General features: G+C 36.6%; 2 protein-coding genes and 1 long non-coding RNA gene across 3 annotated transcripts; all 3 read right to left on the bottom strand.

Moving 5' to 3' along the window:
- Window positions 1-755: 755 nt before the first annotated feature.
- Window positions 756-2206, bottom strand: LOC115970453. Its single transcript, XM_031090086.1, has 4 exons — window positions 2068-2206; window positions 1563-1800; window positions 1158-1443; window positions 756-1085 (listed from the first exon to the last, which is right to left on the bottom strand). The coding sequence occupies exons 1-4, from the start codon at window positions 2204-2206 to the stop codon at window positions 756-758; spliced, it is 993 nt and encodes a 330-aa protein (XP_030945946.1).
- Window positions 2207-8564: 6358 nt separating this feature from the next.
- LOC115970702 lies at window positions 8565-13141 on the bottom strand. Its single transcript, XR_004087132.1, has 3 exons — window positions 13026-13141; window positions 9177-9924; window positions 8565-9097 (listed from the first exon to the last, which is right to left on the bottom strand). It is a non-coding gene; the product is annotated as an uncharacterized LOC115970702 (long non-coding RNA).
- A 4617-nt stretch (window positions 13142-17758) lies between these two features.
- Window positions 17759-22628, bottom strand: LOC115971994 (sulfite exporter TauE/SafE family protein 3-like). Its single transcript, XM_031092124.1, has 12 exons — window positions 21826-22628; window positions 21286-21445; window positions 20106-20306; window positions 19960-20024; window positions 19782-19809; window positions 19594-19676; window positions 19436-19522; window positions 19272-19322; window positions 18939-19160; window positions 18453-18546; window positions 18208-18348; window positions 17759-18064 (listed from the first exon to the last, which is right to left on the bottom strand). The coding sequence occupies exons 1-12, from the start codon at window positions 22045-22047 to the stop codon at window positions 17979-17981; spliced, it is 1440 nt and encodes a 479-aa protein (XP_030947984.1). The 5' UTR covers window positions 22048-22628; the 3' UTR covers window positions 17759-17978.
- Window positions 22629-25835: the final 3207 nt, after the last annotated feature.

The following is a 25835-nucleotide window of genomic DNA, read 5'->3' as shown; positions in this document are numbered from 1 at the left end:
CAAGAAATAACACTTGGGTCAATTCCTGGCATGTCTTCATGACTCTATGCAAAGACATCAATATGCTCTTCCTTAAAAAGTGGACGAGGTCTTGCTTCGTCTTTTCCTCCATACTGGTTCCAATTCTGGTAATTTTTTCGGGATTACCCTCTCCCAAAAGGATGTCTTCCAGTACTTCAGTGGGTTCTACTACAACCTTCTTTCCTTTATATTCATGGTCTGCACATGCTTATCCATAGCCAACATGGCTAAGTAGCATTCTCTAGCAGCTAGCTGATCTCCTTGTACTTGCCCTATCCCATACTCCATTGGAAATTTGATTGATAGGTGGTAGGTAGATGTCATTGCCTTCCAACTATTTAAAGTTGGTCTTCCAATGATGGCGTTATAGGAAGACAAATAGTCCACCATGAGGAAATTTACTTCCTTGGTTATTTGTTGTGGGTATGCTTCCACACTACAGGTAATGTAATAGTGCCTACAGGTTGCTCTTTCATTCCTCCAAATCCCACCAAGGGTGAACATACTGGACGTAGTTGATCTTGTCCAAGTCTTATTTGTTGGAAGGCGGGGTAATATAAGATGTTTGTCGAACTTCCATTATCTACCAACACCTTTCTAGTTGTATAATCCGCAATGAGCAGAGTAATGACGATCGCATCATCATGTGGGTGATGGATTCTTTTAGTGTCCTCGTCTGTGAACATAATGGCTTGCTCATCTGCCCCTCTCGTACTTGGTGGTCGTCTAGAGAATTAGACGTTTTGTACCACCTTTAGGTACGTCTTCCTTGACTTGGAAGATTGCCCTGTTGAAGTTCCTTCAATAATAACCCTTATTTCTCCAAGTGGGGGTCGTGATGACTCTTCTACCTTTTCTTTCAACTTCTCGTCTTTATGATCTCTTCCAACGAAATGTCTCAACTTTGCTTGTTTGATAAGGTTCTCTATCTGCTGCTTTAAGTTATAACACTCGTCCGTGTCATGCCTGTGATCTCTACGAAAGCGACAATATTTATTCTTATTGCGCTTATTAGGATCTCCCTTCATCTTCTCTGGCCATTTCAAGGATGGTTCATCCTTGATCTACATAAGCACTTGATCAAGTGGAACATTCAAAGGCATGTAGTGTTGACTCCTTCCTGAAGATGAATGTGCCTTCCTATTATCTTTATCCTTCTTTTCTCCCATCCGAGCCTTTTTTGGACAAGGGCCTTGTTCAAGATGGCGTGGGAGGTCTGCTACCATTCGCTCTGCTGTCTTCCTTTTCTTGGCAATGGTTGCATCCTCTACATTCATGAAGTTTTGAGCTGAATGAATGAGTTCAGCCATGGTTTGTGGCTTTTGATTGTAAAGCTTATGGATGAATAAATCAGAACTAACTCCATTGTGGAAGGCTACCAATAGTAACTTGTCATCCATCTCGTCTATCGTTAAAGCTTCCCTGTTGAAACAAGTGATAAAGGAGCGCAAACTCTCATTTTCTCCTTGCTCTGCTCTATGGTAAGCAGGCTGAACGAAGAGCGTTTATGCCTTTGTCCTCCGATAAAGTTGTTAACGAACAACTTGCTCAACTCCTCAAAAGAACCAACAGTATTCGGAGGTATTTTACTGAACCATACTCGTGTTGGCCCCTTAAGGGTGGTTGGGAATGCCCTACACATTATTTCATCTGGAACCCCTTGAAGGTGCATTGTGGTCTTGAAGGTTACAATATGATCACATGGGGTGCGTGTTCCATCATACGAATCCAAGGAAGACATCTTGAACTTGGAAGGCAGGGGATGACTATTGATGGAAGCTATAAAAGCGGAATTAGTTTGATGAACTAAATCATCTACGTGATTCGTCCTTCGCATATTCTCCCTCATCTCATCCATGACTTTCTTCATTTAATCTATCTCCCTCTCCAAGTGTGGCACCCTTCGTGAAGCAGTACCCCTTGAGTGGTTCTCGCGCTTAACAACTTCTCCTTCTCTAACTTCTTGACTCTGAGCCTGCCCTTCCACACACCTTTCATTACACTGTCTTCTTTGGTTGATCTCTCGAGTCAACTATTGATTATGACCTGTTAACTCTGCCATGGCGGCTGCCATAGATTGTATTTGCTGGACAGAAGGCGGTTGCATAACAGGTGCTGACTGGTGAGTGCGGTTGGGATGGTTGGAAGCATTTCCACTCTCCTGATGGCCTGGACTAGTGGCCATTAACCTTGTCCGGACCATACAACCTTTTGACTTTAGAAAGATAAATTGCAAATCACAAATTTAATCTTTTTCATAGACGGTGCCAACTGATGACGCAAAAAAAATCAATAAGGTGAATGCTCTGGGCTTCAATGGGCTAGTGGTTGCTTGGAAGGCCTGAAAAGAAAGAAAAACAAGATCAAAGGTGACCGGGGTGAACCTGCCAAGAATCCTCCGATGCTTAAGTTAGTTTTTTCTCTCTAGAACTCAAGAATTCCAACTTTAGAGATAGTGGAAACTTACTTTCATTTAGTGTGGATGAGTCCTTATATAGTGAGTTTTGGAGTGTTTACTTGTTTAGTAACTTCCTTAATGTGTGGAAGTTGAAAAGTTCAGACTTAACTTCCACAACTGCTATAGAAGTTAGAATGTTCAATCTTATCTTCTACAACTGCCATTGGAAGTTAAGTACTTAGTAGGAAGTTGTAGCAATGAACAAGGATTTGCTCATACTTCAAAATAGTAGAACGTGGTCCGAATTACAAGCTTTTGTACACAAATCCATTTCTAAAAATTTTCTAAATGCTAAGGGGTCTTCCAGGAGTTTTCTTGATGGATGACCTTCATGCCCACGGACGACCTCCTGATGATGGATGACCTTCTTATGTTGGGCTAACCTTTTTGGCTCTGGACTACTCTTATGGACTATACAATATGAAGTTGAATCCAAGTAAGTGTCCCTTCGGGGTTTCGTCAGGGAAGTTTCTGGGATTCATAGTTTCACAAAGAGGAATTGAAGCAAATCTAGATAAGATCCAAGCCATACTAAACATGGAACGACCAAAGAATGTCAAGGAAGTCCAGTCCCTCTTTGGACGAGTTGCAACTCTAAACATTTTTGTTTCAAAAGCTACAAATAAGTGTTTATCTTTTTTCAAAGTACTCAGGAAGGCATTCAAATAGATGGACGAGTGCCAAAAGGCCTTCCAGGATCTTAAAGTCTATCTTACTAAGGCTCCTCTACTGAGTCCATCCATACATGGTAAAGAGTTATATTTATACTTAGTAGTGTCCCCACATGCAGTAAGTTCAACATTGATCAGGGAAGAAGGAAAGGTGCAGAAGCCTGTGTATTATACAAGCCGGGCGCTAAGGGGAGCAGAAAGACGATATTCAATGATGGAAAAGTTGACTTCTGCATTAATAACGGCTTCTAGGAAGCTGAGGCATTACTTCCAAGCTCACGTCATCAATGTCATGACAAATCATCTGCTTGAGAAGGTGATGAACAAGTTGGAAGCTGCAGGACGATTGATCCAATGAGCTGTTAAGCTTAGTGAGTTTGACATCAAGTACCAACCAAGAAATGCAATAAAATTTCAAGCTCTAGAAAATTTCATTGCGGAATTCACTCCAAGTCATGGTAGTTTAGATGAGGTGGAAGAAGTAAAAACATGGGTCATCCATATGGATGGGTCGTCTACACTATATGCAGGAGGAATAATAGTTGTGTTGCAATCTCCAGAAGGAGATAAGTTGAAGTATAAGGTTCGTATGCAGTATCAAAAAACCAACAATGAAGTTGAGTATGAAGCCCTTCTTAAAGGGCTAGAATTGGCTAAGTCTTTGGAGGCTGAATCAATAGTCGTCCAGGAAGACTCTTAGTTGGTTATAGGTCAAGTGAATGGAACGTGTGAAGTTAAAGAAGAACGGATGAAGAAATATCTTAATACGGTGAGATACCTTGTTAAGAAATTTAGAGAAGCTAGTTTCATTCAAGTCCCCAAGGAAGAAAACGTGGAGGCAAACACCTTATCGAAGGAAGCATTAGCAGATGGATCAGTGGACGAGTCTGATGAAGTCCAATTGATGCAGATAGTTAAGGAAGAATAAAATATTTTAATATTTTATGTTGTTTTCTTTTTTCTAGTTGAATTAGGATTTTAATTGTTTTTCTTTTCTTTGTTATATTGTTTTTCTTTTCTCAAGTAGAAGTAGGTTTATTATTTCTTTTCCTAAAAGGAGTAGGAGAAATTCTATTCTTATAAATACTCTTTATAGAGGGGTTGATTTTTGATGTTATGTGTTGATTAATAAAAGCTTGTTAAATAGGTTTTCTCTATTATTTTGCCTATTAGCTTAGTGTTCTTGTAGAACTTAGGTATAGTGGAAGAGTTGTAGTATTTGTGTATTATAGATTCTGCTTCTACACGCCTACGCTGCATCAGTTGGTATCAGAGCACAGTTAGATTCCTACCATGGCACGAGGATCACGTGGGGGAAGGCACGCTGCTATAGATGGTGATTATGAACGCAATGAGATTGCACGCAATACACAACTAGAGGCACGCTTTCAGCAGATGGAAGAGCAGTTTGAAGCGCTGACAAAGCAGCTTGCTGCCTTAGCCGTTGTTAACCAGCCTCGAAACTGTAGTCCAACTCTACGTTTTGTGGAGGAAGATGAGGTTGCACACGATGCGAAATTAGAGGTATTCTTTCAACGAACAGAGGAGTGGTTTGATGCACTTTCAAAGCAGCTTGCCGCCTTAACCGTTGAAAACCAACCTCAAAACTGCCATCCAAATCCATGTTATGTGGAGGAGGAGGAGTATTTTGATGTCGAGTAGGAGGACTACGATATCAAAATGGAGTATGAATACATTGAAAAAGTCTGTGTAATAAATTGGGATTCTTCACCAATTTATGATGACTATCCTGAAGATTTTAGTCAAGAAGACAAGATTGAGCTTGATAAAAATAAAGTCATATACATACAAGATGAGCCCATAACTCACATCGTTGATGAGACTTTCGACATTCAAAAACAAAAGGTTATTGATCCCCTCTGGGAGGATTTTATTGAACAAGAATTGATAGAGGTCAACAAGAGGCGTGAACAAGTGATTTTAAGTAATCTTTATGGAGGAGGAAATATAAAGTTTTTGAATGTGTGCATGGATTCTTTTTTAGTACTTGCTTCACATATCCCACCATGGCAAAAGAGATCAAGAATAAAAATCCGTACATCAAGATTTATTATGAGTGAGAAAAGATTGATAAGTAGTATACTGATTCGTCTTGTCTTGCATAGAAGAATAGGATGGAGAGGATTATTCGGGGTTCCAATTGATTGTGGAAGATTGCCACAAAACTCGAGGACGAGTTTTCCCCAACCCCAAGAGAATGATGCAGATGGTTAAGGAAGAATAAAATATTTTAATATTTTATGTTATTTTCTTTTTTCTAGTTGAATTAGGATTTTAATTGTTTTTCTTTTCCTAGTTAAATTATTTTTCCTTTCTCAAGTAGAAGTAGGTTTATTATTTCTTTTCCTAAAAGGAGTAGGAGAAATTCTATTCTTATAAGTACTCTTTATAGAGGGGTTGATTATAAATGTTATGTGTTGATTAATAAAAGCTTGTTAGAGAGGTTTTCTCTATTATTTTGCCTATTAGCCTAGTGTTCTTGTAGAACTTAGGTATAGTGGAAGAGTTGTAGTATTTGTGTGTTATAGATTCTGCTTTTACATGCCTACGCTGCATCATCAATACATGCCTAGTATAGATCTTCCAGAAATACAACAGATAGAAGGTGAAGAAAGTTGGATGAACCCAATAGTCACCAACCTGAAAGATGGAAGGCTTCTAGAAGAAAGGGACGAGGCCAGAAAGCTAAGGACCAAATCAGCTAAACATGTCCTTATAGACTAGGTGCTATACAAAAAAGGCTTCTCTCAACCTTACCTAAGGTGTTTAGCTCTAGACAAAGCAAACTATGTATTGAGAGAAGTTCATAAAGGAGCATGTGGCAACCATTCAAGTCCCAAGGGAAGAAAACATGGAGGCAGATGCCTTAGCGAAGGAAGCATCAGCAGATGGATTTGTGGACAAGTCTGATGAAGTCCAATACATGCCTAGTATAGATCTTCTAGAAATACAACAGATAGAAGGTGAAGAAAGTTGGATGACCCCAATAGTCACCAATTTGAAAGATGGAAGGCTTCTAGAAGAAAGGGACGAGGCCAGAAAGCTAAGGACCAGATCAACTAAATACGTCTTTATAGACGAGGTGCTATACAAAAGAGGCTTCTCTCAGCCTTACCTAAGGTGTTTAGTTCTAGGCAAAGCAAACTATGTATTGAGAGAAGTTTATAGGGGAGAATTTGGCAACCATTCAAGAGCTAGAGCACTTGTCCACAAGGTCGTCCGTGTAGGTTACTACTGGCCAACCATTCAAGAAGATGCTAAGGCTTATGTCAAGGTGTGCGACCAATGTCAGCGATTCAGTAACGTCCCTAGACAACCCTCGGAGTATCTTACCCCAATGATGGCCCCATGGCCTTTTGCGCAATAGGGATTGAATATTTTGGGCCCATTTCCAATTGAAACCAAACAGATGAAGTTTTTAGTGGTAGGGATTGATTATTTCATGAAATGGGTGGAAGCTAAACCCTTAGCAAAGATTACACAACAGAATGTCAAAAACTTTGTCTGAAAGAGCATTGTATGCAAGTTTGGGGTACTTAGGGTTCTAGTATCTGACAATGGATGACAATTTGATAACACACCTTTCAGACATTTTTGCAAGCAACTTGGAATCAAAAATCATTATTCCTCTCCCTCCCACCCACAAGCAAATGGACAAGCAGAAGTAGTAAACCGATCCTTGCTAAAAATCATCAAGACTTGGCTGGAGGGGGCAAAGGGAGTATGGCCAGACGAGCTACTAGGTGTTCTATGAGCTTACAGGACGACTGTGAGGAACCCCACAGGGGAAACTCCTTTTAAACTAGCCTATGGAAGTGAAACAGTCATATCTGTAGAAGTACACATTGCTAACCACATGATGATGAAGTATCAAGAGGAAGACAATGAAGAACAACTTCGTCTTAACCTCGATTTTATTGACAAGGTAAGGATGGATGTAGAGCAGAGGACAACAAGATACAAAAGTTTTATGGCTAGGCAGTATGATGCAATGGTGAAATTTAGGCGCTTCAACATTGGGGACCTCGTCCTTAAAAGGGTCTCTTTGGCAACTAGAAACCCGGCTCATGGAAAGCTAGGGCCTAATTGGGAAGGACCTTATAGGATTGTCAACTACAAAAGGTAGGGATTATACTACCTGGAAGCCTTGGATGGACGGAAGCTAGAGCACCCTTGGAACGTTGAGCATCTAAGAAGATACTATCAATGAAGGGTTAGCCTGGACGAACACCACCATGGATGAGCATCATGGACGAAGTTGAAGTTATGTGTTGTTTCTCTCGTATTTACTTATGTTTATTACTACTACTACATGTTTTGAAATATTTTAATTCCTTAAAAGTGCATTAGTTTCTAACTTCTGCGCTATCTATGGACGAATTTATGATGGAAGAAGTCATGTACTTAGTCTATCTGTTTGTACATAAGTATTTCTAAATTCCCTATGGCACTAGCTTTTAAGCATGTGCCATGCTTGTGGACAATGTTAATGCTATGTACATACAGTTTGGATTTCCAATGTGTATAATGTTGTATGAATTTCCGATTCTTTGTGATTTCATTTAAACTAATCCACAAGAAGGCTAAAAGCCCAAGACGAGTAACATCTCTGGACGCAGGGATATAACGTCTATAAACTTTCCTTAAAATAAGGATAAAGCAAAGAAAAATAAACCAAGGTATATTCGTCTAAACACTGGACGAGGTAAAACCTAAGGTATATTCATCTAATTAATGGACGAGGAAAAACATGCACGTAAGAATATTTCGAAGTCCTTGGACGAGTACATGCTGGAAACGTCTTAACCAAAGACGAGTAAAGGAATCGTCCAACCTAAGGATGAAAGATGATGCTAGCTATAAGTCAAATACATGGACGAATAAAGCTAGAAAAAAAGATACCATTCATTGACGAGTCATACTTGTGAAATGTAAAGAATGGTAAAAGTGTTAAGCATGAAAAATTTATTTCAATATGGACGATGTAGATAAAAATTCGTTCATATAGTCAGGATGAGATAACATGTTCTCATAAGTGGATGGTCCACACTTAAAACCATAAAAATAATATGGACAATGTAAATAAAATTTGTTCACACAGCTTATAACATCTTTAACACCAAGTAAGAAATGAAAATAAAAGCAAACAGTCATTCATAAAAATTAAAGGGCAGATGACCACTATCCAAAAACCCTTGAGTTTTTAAAGCCAATGAAGGCAATTGTATTTGTTGCTCATCCATAAACTTGGGCAAGGGAATTGTACTTGAATGAATTTTAAAAAGAGTAAAGCCCAAAACAACGGGCATTTCCAATAAACTAAAAATAATAAAATTTTTCTAAAGGAAAAATTAATTTACTAGGATAAACCATTGAGGGCATCACCCCTAGACTTTGGGTCGTCTTTGTTGACATCAGTGGCGTCTTGGGCAGGTTCAGTTGAAGTATCGTCCATCACATTGATGTCCTCAGAGCTCGTCGGAAGCAGGGAACTCTCAGCAGCAGTGGGGATCATGAAGGAGTCAAAATCCATTTTAGGGTAGGCCTCCTTGGCATCAGCATGGAAGTCTTCATAGCCAGCAGCATAATGACGATCTAGATGAGTCTTGAACTCGGTTGACCTCATGAAGGCTGTGACAGCTTCCTTTTGAGCCTTCTCCATAGATGAAGTAAACTCTTAAACCTTCACCTCGAGGTGAGTGATACGAGTTTCCTTTTCAATAGAGTCTGCCTTGAGCTCCTCCACTTCATTCTTTAGTTTTTGCTCAATTCCCTGTAGACAATTGAGATCCTCAGTCAATCTGATCACCTCCCTCTTCTTTAGAAGAACCTCATTGCTCAGCTCCTTGTTCTTCTCCTTTTCTTCCTTAGTCTCAATGTAAAGCTACTTAGTTTAGGTGGACGTAGTGTAAAACTTGGACATGGCCTGCAAATGGACGTAGGAGAGTTAGAAATTTTCCTTGAATCTTTTAGAAAATAAAAGGAAAATAATGAAAACCACATACCATGAAGAGGTCATGGATGGCAAAACGTTCAAAATCCCTCACTGACATGTTGTAACATGAGTTCACCTTATTGTCAGTAATGAGTCCTTTGAACATCTTCCAAGCATAACCTTCATCCAGTACCAAGTTGGGAGGACATTTGCCTTTCTTTGAAGGGTGAGCCTTGTGAGGAGCTTTGGCTGCAGGAGGAGTAGGATCATCAGGTTGGATGAGTGGAGTAGTTTGGATAGATGGAGTGGTTTGGGGTACCAAGTTCACTGCCGAGGCATCCAGATGTACTGTCGTAGAAGGCAACTTTGGAACCTTGGGAGGAGGAGTCTTGCCAGATATCTGTTTCTTGGAACCTCGACGAGTAGGAAGGTCACCAAGGTCCACAGAGCTGGATATACCCTTCCTCTTTCCAGCCTAGGTGCCAAGGTTCTGGACTACCAGAGGAGTGACATTGTCCAAGACCTGTACATCCTCTTCACCCTCAGTACCACTTGCAATGCCTTTCCCTTTATTTTCCTTCATAGTGGCCACCCCTATATTAAAGAGGATGAAGTTAGTAAAAAACAAAATGATGGACGATACTTACTTCGACAATTAGTCTCCTCATGTGCAAGGTTCTTTGTAGTAGGCTTAGGACCAAGCCCCCAAGCAGCCAGACGAATGAAAGTTACTAAGTTGTGGAAGGACCTCTCAGGGAAGGCACGTGCTTGGTCAATATGATCCAAATAAAATTTTTCCAAACGTGGATGAGTAACAGCTGCACCAATACCAAAGAAGGTTAGACGAGTAAAAAAGTTAGATAAAATAAATAAAAGAAAGGAAGAAAGACATGCCCTTAGGACAAAGACAACCTAAGGGGCTGGTAAAAGGGGGGAAGGGGGCACTATCTACATCAACTAGGTCCCTAGCCCAATTTCCATAAATAAAAAAGAATTCTTTCTTCCAAAGCCTATCAGAAGAACTACGGCCCTTTATAAACTGAGGGCCCCTAGACAAGAACTGGTAAAAACTAGCAGATTGCTTTATCTCTTAGGGCTTATAACAGTAAAGGAACTCGTCCACTGTGATTGGACGATTCCCTTCCAATGCCTCACGCCATAGCACTTGCATGGCAACTATTGTCCTCCATCCATTGGGGTTGAGCTGGTTTGGTCTAATACCCAACCTATAAAACAGGTCTCTACAAAAGGAGTTTAAGGGAAACCTAAGACTTGCTAGAAGGTAAGAGGTATATACACCAAAACTAGAAAAGGGGGAACAATACCATTCTCCCTCTTCAGGTAGACGAGGCATAAACTCACTAGGAATTTGATTTCTTCCTACAAGGGTTTTTAACTTAGGCGCGTCCAGAGTAAATGCTACCTCAAGAGCTATAAATTATATTTCTTCTTCCTACTCCTTTTCATCCTGAGGAGGACTAGGTTGTCTTCTGGACGAGCTAGCCCCTGCCCCATAAGCCATCCTACGTTGCATTTCCTAGAATTCCTCTAAAGAAAAATCAGGAACCCCAGACGAATAATTCTCGTCTGAGGAACTACTATCACTACTATAACCTGTACTACTCTCACTGCTCTCATAACTACCGCCACTACTCCCAGAAGACACGTCCCAATACTCATCTATCTCTCTCTCTCTAGGCTACTACTAGACGCAGACATAGTTAGAAGAATGAACAAAGACGAAAACCTAAGAATGAAGGAAAGAAAGTACCTGACGAGACTAGAAGATGAGAACTAGACGAGGCTCTTGGATGAAATGGCAGAAAGGAAATTATCATAACAGTAAAAGGGCAAGAGAGAGAATGTGCATATTTATAGGGCCTAGAGATGGGTCAACGAAGCAACACGGACCAACCAAAAGTTAACACGTGTCATTCTCCTCGAATAATAAATCGACGCGACCAGCCAACTAATAAAATTATGACATGTGGCACAATCTAGAACAATAAAATTTAACTAGAGAAATGATGACACTTGGCGCGATAGTCAACCATTAAAGCAATGACGCGTGTCAAAATTCAACAATAAATACTACAGTACTCTAGATGAACCTTGGACAAGGGGCAATTGATAGTGAACTAAAAATTGAACCATTTCCAATTCGTCCATAAGAGTCGTCCAGAACCAGAAAGGTTAGCCCAACATAAAAAGGTTTTCCATCGTCAGGTGGTCATCCGTGGGCATGAAGGTCGTCCATCAAGAAAACACTTGGATGACCCCTCAGCATTTAGAAAATTTTCAGAAATGGATTTGTGTACAAAAGCTTGTAATTCGAACCACGTTCTACTATTTTGAAGTATGAGCAAATCCTTGTTCATCTCTACAACTTCCTACTAAGTACTTAACTTCCAATGGTAGTTATAGAAGATAAGATTGAACATTCTAACTTCTATAGCAGTTGTGGAAGTTAAGTCTGAACCTTTCAACTTCCACACATTTTGAGGAAGTTACTAAACAAGTAACCACTTCAAAGCTCACTATATAAGAACTCATCCACACCAAATGAAAGTAAGTTTCCATTATCCCTAAAGTTGGAATTCTTGAGTTCTAGAGAGAAAAAACTAACTTAAACATAGGAGGGTTCTTTGTCGGTTCACCCTAGTCACCTTTAATCTACTGTTTCTTTCTTTTCAAGCCTTCCAAGTAACCACTAACCCATTGAAGCTTGGAACATTCAACCTACTAATTTTCTTTGCATCATCAAATTAGAATATTAGCATGAATGAGGGTCTTTTTTTTACCGTTGGATCTACTTAAATCCAATAGTTTAAATAAGGTGTAACTCTTTAGAGTTACACTAGGTGTAACTCTTTAGAGTTACACTAGGTGTAACTCTTTAGAGTTACACTAGGTGTAACTTGAACTCATCTCTATAATTATTACAAATATTCTTATTAGGATCTCATTAATTACCCTCATTTATTACATTCTAAACCTATCTTTAAACTCAAAAACATTTGACATCTGACTCTCTCTCTCTCTCTCTCTCTCTCTCTCTCTCTCTCTCTCTCTCTCTCTCTTAACGTTTCTCTCTCTCTGTCTCCTCCATCATTTGTGAGAGACCACGCCCCCAACCCGTTTTATAGGTGTTGGGCCAAACTCACGTGAATGGGTGGAGTTGTGTTATTGCCTCTCAAAATGGAGGTTCGACTAGTTATATTTTCCCCTTTAGATTAAGAGTTTTACAATGAAGTCACCACTTATTTATTTATTAGAATAAATAAGAAAACCAAAATTGAAATATTTCTCATTTTATTAATTTGCAATTGAATTTACATTGATCATAGGAAAATTACATGGCTTTGGTCCTAAATACAATATAAGATAAAATACATAGTTTTGTTTCCCAGTTACAATCTAGAAATTGAAAATTACATGGATAAGCATTTGATTTACTAACCTTTGATCTAAGTTCGAAGGCTATGTTACAAGGTGAGAAACTGGTCTTCTAGACTATAGTGGCCAACATTCATATCACATCATCTAATATGTTATCCATCAATTTGCATGTTGAATTCATTGTGTGTGTATGTGATAAACCCTAATTCCATTTATTAAGCATTTCATTTAGATTGAAAAATAAATTCTAGTGAATGTGTGTAAATGGTAATATCCTAGATTCAAAGATTTGAAAGAATTATTAAACAAACATCTTTTTTCATGTTTTTTATGTGGATTTAAGATCAAAATTAGTGTTATGCATGAACATGTAATGAACAACTAAGAACATGTGAAGAACACATAAGAACATTTAAGAACATTTAAATATATTCAAGGGAATCAAAATAATTACTATCATGCTTTAACCTTAAATTCTCATCATGGCAACATAAAAACTGGTTAGGGAAAATGATTATACCTTCATGCAAGATTCATATGGTGGAGGAGGAGACTCTTAGTGGAGGTCCTAGGAGTAGAGGAAAAGAAGAGTTAAGAGAGAGAGAGTGAGTCTCACTAAATACCTTGAGTTTCAGGAAGACCAAGATATGACAAGACCATCAACTTCACTAAAACTCAAGAGAGGAGAAGAGAGAGGGGTTTTTTATGTGCCTTGGAATGGAGGAGAGGAGGTTTATATAATAGTGGTTGAGGAAATATGAATGAAAGACCATTTAATGAGGGTCAACAAAGAATCATGAACCTAGACCTCATTTTAGTCTTTGGAGAAATCTGGTGCATTAAATTTAGAGATTGGTGGGAGTGAGGAGCAAGCAAAATTAGGTTTTTCCGTAACTACTGTAACAGCCTGTAAAGTCAATTTCAAAAAATCATATCTTACTCAATTCTGATCGGAATTGTCTCTTTCTTGTGCTCAAATTGAAGCCCTGGAGGTCTATTTTCTGGGAAAATTAACCTCATTCATAGATTCAAAATATTCTAAGAGATATCAATGAAATGGTGAGCAGAGGTCATTTGTTAGAAAACAATTTCAGCAAAATTAGCATTAATAGGTCTCAAATTAGTTTCCAATTAACATTAATAGGCTCCAATCACTCCTATTTCAGACCTAATTAGTTCTAAATCTACCCTAATTGAAAGATAATTGCACAAATTACTCATTGAATGATTAATGTTTAACTATCTAGTTAATTAGGTGTGTGCAACCCTACCATAAAATGTAGTCCTATCCAATCAAATTATGACACATCATTGATCTCAAATTGATTATACTTATAACCAATTAAAATCAATTGTTCATAGTCACATACAGTCGGACTCAATTTCTGATAGTGTATCTCAGCCATTAAAACTTGATTTGATGATAACTTTCAATCTGGTAGTTCGATTAGGGCTTATGACCAATCGATTTGATCGTTACAACATCAAAATCATTTTGGTGAAATGAGATTAAAGATCTAATGACTAGAATCAAGATGCATATTTCTAAGGCAAAATTACCCTTTTACCCTCCATGTGAGGTTAAATGCAAGTTGCAAAATGAGGTGTCAACACCATTGCTCCTCCACCATTGTTCCACCTCTACAAGTTGCTAGTAGAAGAAAAAAAGAAAAAAAGAAAAAAAAAAACAACAACAACACCGCAGCCTTTGTAACAGGCTCCTTGCCAGTACCCGCCCACCACCACAACTATTTCTTGGACATTGCTACCCAGTACTTGGTTGTCCAGTTGAATGTCATGGTGCATCATTAATAGTTGAAAATATTGATGGGTCAGAAATATAGGATATGGACTAGTTGCTGTTGTATAAGAATTGCCATAATAATAATAGTTGTTGTGCTATGCTCCTATTTGTGTTTATGGTTTAAAAGCAATAATATTGATGTCCTTATTGTAAAATAGAGTAAATATAATGTCACTAACTATCAATTTGTTCGAATGGCATGTATCTATAAGTATCACAAACCTCTATTGTTAGTGTTCGACTTCGTTTCTTTTTTTCTTTTCTTTTCTTTTTTTTCTTTTTCTACTAGCAACCTGTAGAGGTAGAACAATGGTGAGAGAGAGAGAGAGAGAGAGAGAGAGAGAGAGAGAGAGAGAGAGAGAGAGAGAGAGAGAGAGAGAGAGAGAGAGAGAGAGAGAGAGAGAGAGAGAGAGTCAAATGTCAAACGTTTTTGGGTTTAGAGATAAATTTAGGATGTAATAAATGAGGGTAATTAATGAGATTCTAATAATAATATTTGTAATAATGAGTGTTTTTTTTTTAACCGTTGGATCTACTTAAATCCAACGGTTAAAAAAATGTGTAACTCTAAAGAGTTACACCAGGTGTAACTTGAATCCATATATATATATATATATTTTTTTTTTTTTTTTTTCTTTTTTAAGGAAAGGGCTTGATGAATTTGGGATCTAGATTGATTTATGTTTGATGATTTGTTGTTGGATTTAAGAAAAGATAAGATGAAAAAGATGGTAGAAGAAGAGAGAGATTAGATGGGAGAGGAGAGATAATCATATGGAGAGAGAAAAACAAAATAAAATAAAATATCAAATGCAAGAGCTACAGTAACCGTATGCACAATTACTGTAGCACTTGTTCATTTATGCACAATTTTACACCCACTGATGTGGGTGTTTTTTTATTATCAAAATGTGTAAAATGACTTACTTTTTCTATTTTGTAAGATTATGCAACCACTAATGTGGTTGCTTTAAGATTTTAAGGTTTAAATTACCATACCTAAAATTTTAAGGTCTAAAAAGTAATTTATGCTCTTTTTTTTTACACAAACCAATCATTTTCCTAAAAAAAAAAAAATCTAGTAGGTTCCAGATTTGATGTTTTTTTCCCATTTGAGATTCCAAAATTAGAAGGAAAAAAATAAAAAAAAAAAAAAAAAAAAAAAAACTCTTCTCATTTGGATTTTGTTTTCGAGAATGATAGATTTTGTTTATACAATTATTTGAAATTACAAGAAATATTAATAATTTTCCGTGCAAGTTAAAACAACAATTTTTTTTTTTTTTATATTCATTTTAGTCTCACAACCAAACATAAATAATCAGTTAATAAAATGTATACTAGAAAAAAGTTTAAATCAAAACAAACGGAGTGTAATGCTAGTTAAATTGTTTTTGTTTCTTTCTATCACACAATCCCTCTTGGAATGGGAACATATAATACTCTTAACTATTGAATTTTGTTTTATAAGATATGATTCTTGGTCGAAAGTGCTATCTCTTGGGTTGCTCCTCCAGTCCTCCTTACATAGTTTTGTAAGAAATAAATACACTCCATTTCCCAAAAAATCTAAACAAATAATGGGCAAACAACATTTTTTTTATCCCTAAAATTTGTTCCATTTTTCAGTTTGGTTTCTAAAATTTCAAAACTAGCACTCAAAATATTAAAATTTGTAAATCGATCTGATCTGGCCTTTTAGAGTTCGATCTATTTTCCAAATTGGTCCATAGAGTTTCAAAAATAACAATAAAAAAAAAAAAAAAAAAAAATTCTTAATGAATGTAAATTGATCCAATGTAGTCAATAAAGTTTGCTCTATTTTCCAATTTGGTTCCTATAAAGCGTCAAAAGTTTGCTCTGTTTTCCAACATTGCCTTTTACACGAGTTGAGCTGGAGCCTATAATCTTCGATTCTATTTCCATCTTCTTTCCATGCGTGCGTGCGTCTGTGTCATATGACAAATTGGCTCTTCGGTTCAGGAACATTTGGTCCATCTTATCTTTTGTCATGCAAGTTGCAACTTTTATCATTTTTCTTTGTGGGTCCAACTTAGCATCATGCATTACTGGATGGCATTAAAGATTGGCAGAAAAGGGTCATCATGCATCCCCATATAGCAAAATTGTGGTATCCTAGAGTTCAGGGGTTGCAGCCTTGCAGGCACTGTGGCCATGCATCGTAAGCAATAAAATACGGGTTTGACAAATACATTTACAAGACCCTTTATTCTTACTTCTTGAATAATTGAATAATGCAATACATAACCAATCGATTTCTCAAGAGAGCATAGTTAGGTGAAAATATGATTTTGACCTTGAGTTGGCTGGATGAAGCTTGCCTTTTTGCACTGGTCATATAACAATTCGGATATGTGATTGCATCGTAGCGTGTCTAGTGCAAAAAAACACTAGACACAAGCTGTATCTAAGTTGACCTATTTGTTTTCGTAATCCTTAAAATTTCAAATGTATATCAAGGTTTTCTTTATCTTATCTTAATATAATCCCTCTTTATTTTTAATGCATGTCTATGTTTATCTTATCTTAATATAATCATGTGACGAACAATAAACTTATTTGAAACAAATAATAAAGTAGATAGTAGTAAATAACTATGGTTGGCAAATACTCATGTGGAAATTCCCCTTTCGTTTGAGGGGGATGAAACTTGAAAGCACCAACTGCAGATTTGAAGAGATTGAAGAAGGGGAAGGAGACACTATTCCAATGGTAACACCAAAAACGGTGTTGTCTAAAAAGGAAACCACACGTGTGTCTCAATTAAAAGGAAACAATGTTGTTTCTCTTAAATAGAACGATGTCATTTTAGTACTTGTATTTTAAACCTGTTAGTGATCATACGTGTGCACGTGGGAGAGGTAGTTATTAGAATCTTGTAGAAATATCTTGGCTGTTGTAACAGTTTCTAGATATTTTTCCGTTTCTAGTCTCTCTTGGGATATATTGTGCAAACTTTGCTCATTTGTAAGTTAAGTCATGAATCACAGTTTTCTTCCAATAGAGAAATTTTCTCTCTCACTGTTCTTTCACAGCATAAGGGTGTGTACAGAAATAAGCTTTTTCATATCACCAATTGCCATGGTTTCAAACAATAATCCCCAACAACCATATGCATAGTTACCGAGTCTAACGACTAATGATGAGCTTGATAAGAGTAAATGCGAGAAAAGAGTTTCATTTTGCAACTCTTCAATTTGTATGACAAACATGATTGAGTAATACAACCCAAATGCCATTGATATTTGAGAACAGAACCTTCTAATATAAAGTTAGAGCAGATACAATATAATTCTTATTCTATATCATTCTTTTAAGAACTCCCAAACATGTTGTAAGATCTTGGAAAATATGGCTAGTTAGTTGTTTACGAGGGGTGGGGAAAAAAAGGGAAAAGAGAAAAATTAAGAATAAGAAGCGATTGTATATGTTCTTCTCATGTGTTCTTGGTGGCCAAATGCACCAGAGATTTCTCATTAAAAGATAAAACATAGAAAGCATAAATAACAAAGGATTTGAAGAAATTACTTGAAGCACTTCATCATAAGACCCAACAAGTGGTACAAAAGTGTACGAAAATTTACTTCCTCGGGAGTATGTTTAACATTAGAAACCAAAGGTAGGAAGAAAAAGAAAAAGAAAAACTAGCTATGCATCGTAATTGCAGAGGTTCTCAAATCCCATATATTCATGCTGCTGAATCTTCCCAATCATGTTTGATACGCCAACTCCACCTAACAAACAGACCATTTAATATTTGAGAATTCAAGTTCACATATTTTAAAGTTTATGGAAAAGTATGCATTTATAAAAAAAATTTAAAATTTGTGGAAAAGTTAGTTCAATAAGCAAAATAACGGGGAACAATAATGCTCACCTAGTGAAATTGCACTAACAAATATTGTGAAGGCTAGAATAAAGATGATCAGTGATGCTCTCCCAAATAAAATGATCAGCTTTCTCACAACATGCTGTCCTATGAAGGCTGCAATAGTAGCCACAGCAGCAAAGTAGAGAGCTGCCATAAAAGTTGCAAATGATCAAGATGTTACATGACTATCAAAAAAATAAGAAAGCACAATTTTATAGAGATTATCTGGGTGTTGTAGGGTACTGACTTACCATAAGGAACAGGAAAACGATTCAGAAGGTAGTATTCCACAACAGACATAGACGATGAGAAGGTCATTGCAAAGGTGGCAGTGGCACTTGAGACCTGCACAGAAGATATCCAAAGTTGTAGATGATATATTTGTAAACAATGAGATCTTTTACATCTTTATTTTTTATAATTTGGTGACGCAGATATGCATGATTACTCACTAGCAATTTTACATTTACACTGGTTTAGCTTTGAGTTCCTAGTTGGACAATAAGTCATGGGACCGAATTATCCAAAAAGCTTAAAACCTCCTAACTTCTAACAGCATCCCCAGCCTTATAAAATAAAATAAAAATGCAACATAAGAAGGAGATGGTTGGATTTCTAATTTCTTAACCATTACTTTGCAAGTTATTCACAAATACCCAATAATTTCATAGTTCCAGATAAAGCATATTGTACATGAATGATGATTTTATGTGTTTCAATAAAAACTACAAACAGACCTGAGGGGGTACTCCCAGCTCCAAAAATAGTGGACCCATAATAAACCCTCCACCTAGGCCAAGCAGCCCACCAACTATTCCACCCAGTACACCGCCGGCACAATAGAAAATCAGCTGATGTACTTTCCAATTTGTCCCCTCATCTCCCTTGGATGCAATAATTCTGTGTCCCTTGTAAAGGCTAACTGCCTCGTACAAAGACACCCCAAAAGAAATAGGGATCTGTAGACAGTGTTAGATAATTTATCCTCAACAAGCAACACAAACACACACAAAGGCATACACACATTGAATGGAAAGAACACAGGAGGCCTTTAGTGTCAATAGAAATACCTGCAAGAAGTTCAACACCCAGTATTCTGTTGAACAAGTAGCTGTATGATTCTGTTATCAATGGAAAATTAATATTTTAAAATGAGCAGTTCATGTTACATGATCAAGTAGAGATTGCATGATATAAAAATTTTGAGGGAAGATAACAGCAGAAGAGGCTAAACCTTGGCAATCTGGAGGACAAGGAATGAAATCCAGACAAAAACAAGAAGTCCAAGCTCCTTCCAATAAATATTCTCAATAATAGTAACCTACAATGGTTATATTGATTTAGCTTCCAGAATTCCATGGCACCAATAATAGCTTAACAGGGTATTATTACCTCTGGTTCTTTGGTGTCTTTATGAGTGTCATTTTTTGGGCCATCAGGAAGAGGCTTGTATTCCACCTCTGCACCATCAGAACCTGATGGAACAGGACACAAATTTGAATGCCGATTTCAGAAAATAACTCCAAGCAATGCTAACTCTATGACTTTTATACAATTAGAGGAATGGTGGATCAACTCACCATTTGAGCCCAGTCGCTTAGCAGCCTCCTAAAATTTGAAAAGTTGAGGTTCAATGGTAAGCAATTAATTTCAGTAGTAATAACAGGAAAAATAAATGGGAACTTGGACCAAACATGAAAATGAATGTATTCATGGCCCAAATTCATGCTTGTATGTGTAAAAAATTTATGTAATTACATTTTTCATAATGGTTTCCTTTTTCCATGTTTCAACACCCTTGAGGAATGCCTTTGTTGACGTGCCTGCAAGCCACCAGAATCAACCAAGGGTGTTATTGTAGGAAAATTCCTAAATAGAGGAATGACAATTCTTCTAATCATTACCTATAAACAGAACAATAAGCAAAACTGTGACCATCCAATCAGCAAATATAACGTTGAAAGCCACTCCTATACTAATGCCCATCATAAGCATTGGCTGGATGAGCAGTGCTAAATCATAGTCAATGATGGGCATATCAAGTGTAGGATGCCTTAGCTTAAGGTTGTAGTAAACAGTTGAGGCTGCGGCACCCATGATCATACCTGACACAAACAGACAAAATTTCTGATTTTGTTAATTACACCATTGTTTAATACAAAGTGGATTCCTTCTGTGTATTCACTATAGCTAGTTAAGACAATTTACGTTCAAGCAACCAAACTATAGCTAACCACGATTCCCAAAATCAAAAGTCAGCTATGTCCAAAATTCAAAACTTTAGATTCACTATAAAATTCCATGACAAATCAACTTGGCTCAAACAATAAAGGTTACATGCCAAGGGAGTAACCAGTTTTGCATGGTCAAGAATCTTCAGCTATGTTTGGTTGGGGTGAAAAGGGAGATGATGATGGAAATGGTGGAAGCAAAATGGAGAAGAAAATGAAATTTTACATTGTCTGGTTGAAGTGAAAAGGGAGAGAAAAAGAAATGGGGTGGGTGGAGTTTTTCACTCGGGTCCACCATTTCTTTTTCTTCAAGATTGGAAAGAAAAGAGGAAAGAAAATGTATTGAGAAAAAAATTACAGAACTACTACCACCTTTTCATCTTTCTTACTTTAAATTAATAAAGGCATAATAGTAATTTATTCCCTATTATTCCACTTTTCCATCCCCTCTACCAAATACACATGAAAGAAAACATAAATATTTTTCTATCCTCCCAACATTTTCCATCCTCCAGCCAAAAAGAGCTTTGGAAGTCAAGTGGTTTGAAAAGAAACTATAGAAGAAAAAAGTCTCTACCCCCACACAAATAAATCTTTTAATCATTCTAAACAGCATGCGTGACGTTCCTTTCATTTAAAAAAGAAAGTTCCTCTTTTTTACCATCCTCTATCTTAGGATTCAACAAGATTAGGTATTTCAATCCAAAGTGAGTTTCTTTAAGAAACGATTTAAGAATATCTACTGTCATAGCCAACCCACAAATTTTTTGAGATTAAGGCTTGGTTATTGTTATTGTTAAGATTATCCAACCTTTAAGAAAATAAACTAATACAAAAATACATGTTCTCTTACATTTTGATATAGCTGTTGCTGACTTGGGATCAAACCCAATAATCAGGGTAAGCATAGGAACAAAAATGCCACCACCACCAACGCCACCAACACTCCCAAATGCAGCTCCAAAGAATCCAACTATTGAACCCACAACAATTTGCCAATTCAATTTGATCTCCTGCGAAGCAAAATTTACAGTGACCCAAAAAAAATTCCATTTCCACAGTCCATTTTCACCATAAAAGTATAAAACTACATACACTAGTGTTTAACATCAAAATGTACATAAAAGTTGACAAGATCATTTGACATAGCCACAACCGAAAATAAGACACCATACTTATTCCACAAGCACTTCCAATAGGACCACTATTCCACCAAAAGCAATTAATTATAAAGTCTTAGCACATAATAAAAACGAGTTGATCATTGATTAAAATGTGGATATATATAGAAGAATCTAAAGTAATATAGTTTAAATCGAAAAGGACTTTGGTAGGAGGAAAGTAAAAAGAGAAGGAATAAAAGAAAAACAGTGAAATTGAAAATGAAAAATACCGGCCAAACGTGGTGATAACCCGATTTGTTGGCTTGCCACAAGAAATTTACAGCTTTGAGAAGGTAATTGGATTCAGGTACTCCTTCTGTTCCATTGAAACTTAAAGCTTCCAGTCTCAGCTCCCTTTGGGCCGAAACAACCACCAAAGCTATCAGATAATACAACATAACCATCCACACCCATCTCATACCCCACCTCCATTTTGCTCCAAACTCAGCCATCAGATTCTACACCCTTATTTCACACACACTCTCTCTCTATTAATCTATAGTTCTATACGCAAGAAACCAAAAGGTTCAAGTCTATAATCTAATTTAATATAAGAAAACAGAGAATCAGATAGCTATTGTCACTTTTTTTTTTTCTCCAAAAACTTGATAATCTGATTCTAATACAGTGGGATCAAGGTTTTCATGGGTTTGCTTAGAAATTAATGAAACGAGAAAAAAAGGGAGAGATTGTTTAGCTTTGAAGTGTGTGAATGGCTGATCAAAGTAGTCCCAGAGAGAATGAGATTTTTGAGGAATGGTATACAAACAGTGTGATTTATGACCATAAAAAAGCCGTGTGAAATGTGGATACGTATAACGGAGAGAATTTGGAGATCCTTGTCAATGAAAAAAAAGTACAAACAGAAAATTGGTGCAAAAAATGCGTGCTCTTGAAATGAAACAAAAAAAATTGTGTAAGAACATGCAAATCTCTCTATCTCTCTCTGTTTTTTTTGGAGCAGAATCTCTCTCCTTGTGAAACAGGAGTAGAAAATATAGTACTATGTGCAAATTATGGGACTCATTTATAACACGACACATTCGTTGTTAATGAGTTTGTCCGGATACAGTTTATTAAGTGGAAGGTAAACATAAATTCATAATTACACCACGTGCATTTTGAAAAAAAAAAACACAATTACACCACATGTCTTTTTTCTTTTCTCTCTCTTTGTACATTGTCGTTTACTCGTTTAGAAGGGCCCAGTTCACACACAATATTGGGCCCGCTGGTCCATATTATCAGCGACAAAATAAGCAAAACTTGAGAACTTTTTAAATTTTTTTTAATTTAATAAACAATCCATTTCGTTAACCAGCAAAACTTGGGACCTTAGAAGTTGGCAAAGCAACGATGGTGTAATAAGGTTGGGTGTGTGGTCGGAACATTGATTACTGTTAGATAGGGAAAAAAAAAAGGCGATCTTATCCAGGACAACACAAAAGAAAAGAAGATAGGTAATAATTTCTCATCCTTATTTTAATATAATTTAAGAAAATACCAGCCTACTATCCCTCGATACACAAGTCAAGCTAGTGACGGAACTTATGAGTGGATCAAGTGGGCCTTGTGAAGAACACCTTGAATTTGGTTAAGTTACAAACGTGCCATGTGGTTTGGTGGTAGCCATCTTTGTATCGCTTCAATGGATGTGTTGTTGTGTGCCCATAATGATAGTCTCATTAAAGACTCGATGATACAGATGGTATTATCTGGGTATTGATCTATAAAACATTTTTAGAAACCTAGCCCTTTTATAGAGAGAGAGAAAAAAAAAAAAAAACTATTTAATTTTTTCACAATTTTTATATTTCCCTTAAAAGTGATATTAAATCCATGTTGGAATAATACAAGAGGGTACATATTTTTTTCATTAAAATTAGAAACAGTATGATTTGTTATAAAAATGTTATGAAAATATTATATATATATATATATATATAAATGATTCATTTATAGTTTCATCGTTCTAGGGCAGCGCAGGTACAGTCAAATCCATGCTGGGATGATAACAAAGGATAAGTACATAGACTCATATTTGACTTTTTTTTTTTTTTTTTTAATGGGAACTCATATTTGACTTTGACAGTTGACACCAACACGTAATTTAATTAAGAATTTACTCAGTTAACATTTTAATATCAAAGATGTTAAAAAACGAAATAATTTAAATAATTTGGTTATATTGAAAAACTTAAAATTAAAATAAGAAATTTGATATTCAATCTCTGTATACACCAAAAATCAATTAGTATCTTAATCTGATGATAAAGAGCTATCATCAAGAGCAGACGCTATAAATTGATGAAATTTTCTATATAAAAAAAAAAATAACTTCATCTAAGAATGGAGTGGACCAAATTTTAAAGCATCACATTTTTCTCTTTTAGGTATAACTATACTTTCAAATGGATGAAAATAACTCATTTAAATGATGATTATCATGTGGGTTTCAGTTAGTTTAACTAGTAAAGTATCTGATAGTTGTATAAGAGATATGAGGTTTAATCCCCGCCTACACCAAAAACTTATTGGTGTCTTGCTTGGTCTGATGATAAAGAACTATCATCAGGAGCAGACGTCATAAGTTGAAATTCTTTTTTTTTTTAAATGATTATCCTAATAGACAGTTTTGGTTTGAATAAAAAAAACATAAATGGCAATGAGTACGGCCCACAAGGGTTTAATTTACTTTCATCAAGTTCAACTTTGATTCTAATCAAAATCGTAGATGGATGGATTTGATTTGGCCTATCCAAACCTAGTGCCACGTTGATTCAAGAACCACCTGATTTCAACTTGTGCGAGTATTGTTATTATCGTACCATGTACGTAAGAATTAAGATACATATTCCATTATTTATTTTGTTGTGCAGATAGCACTCTAGGACTCAAATCAATAACAGTAAACAAGTACACACAAAGAACACAAGAATTTATGTGGTTCAGCAAATTGCCTACCTCCACGGAGACGACAGAGAAATTTCACTATAAAAAATAGGGAGATACAATAGTGCACAATAACACTTTCAAGAAACCCAAATCCCAATTACACCCTAACTCTCTCTCACCCACAAGACAAGAAAACACTATTCTTCTTCTTATGCGGTTGCTGCTAGGGTTTTAGGAATTACTCTAATTCTCTCTCTATATTGCCGTTCAACACAAACCTAATATATATATATATATATATTATAGGTCGGCTGTACTAGGAATTATATTCCTAGTTGAATTCGGTTTACTTATGACTGACTTTGGGCTTATGGCAATTCAAGCCACACACACGGCCCACTTCAAAAAATCTCCACCTTGGCTTGAATTGATCAAGCTACACGAGCAAACTCCTCCATCGCCTCCACCTTAGCCCTTAATGGCTTACACACTGTAAAAATCAACCAAGTCCAAGTAACTCTTGAACTTATCTGTTCGAACTGGCTTTGTCAACACACTAGAGAATTTCCAAGTCTTATTCTTCTATAGTGACGTCATCTCTTCTACATCCCTGTAAGACAATGGATCTCCACTGCTAGTTATGAGAGCAAAGCTAACCATGTCTTCAAAGCCATATCTTTGTGAACCCGCTTCTCTCTACCTTTAGCAATTGAATAAGGCTCTTCTTGTTGCTGTTGTGGATCAATCTCAACATCACCCCTATCACTGGGTGAACTATTCTCGTCAAACTCCACTTCAACAGTTAATTTCTCTTGTGGACTATCATTACATGTCTTTGCTTCATTCTGTTTCAACATAAAGGCTTCATCAAATATGACATCTCTACTGGTCATCGTTTTCTTTGAGATTGGATCCCAAAGCCTGCAGCCTTTAACACCTTTTTCAAAACCAAGAAATACACATTTTCTTGACTTTGAATCCAATTTAGAACACTCTCCACTCTGCACATGCACATAAGCTGGACAACCAAAGATTTTTAAACTCGAATAATCAACTGGTTTACCTGACCAAACCTCTTCTGGAATCTTGAAATCAATGGCTGATGATGGAGATCTATTAATAATGAAGCTTAATGTGTTAACTGTCTCTACCCAAAACACCTTAGGCAACCCTGCATTCAATCTCATGCATCTGGCTCTTTCTGCTAAGGTTCTGTTCATTCTCTCTGCAACCCCATTCTGCTGTGGAGTTCCTTTAACTGTAAAGTGACGAGTAATGCCTTCTAATTCACAAAATCTTATGAATTCTTTATCTCTATACTCTAGTCCATTATATGTTCTAAGGT

This window comes from Quercus lobata, chromosome 12, assembly GCF_001633185.2.
Source record: "Quercus lobata isolate SW786 chromosome 12, ValleyOak3.0 Primary Assembly, whole genome shotgun sequence".
Lineage (NCBI taxonomy): Eukaryota > Viridiplantae > Streptophyta > Magnoliopsida > Fagales > Fagaceae > Quercus > Quercus lobata.
The sequence above is the reverse complement of the archived record's forward strand: the minus strand, read 5'-3'. Positions and strand labels throughout refer to the sequence as shown.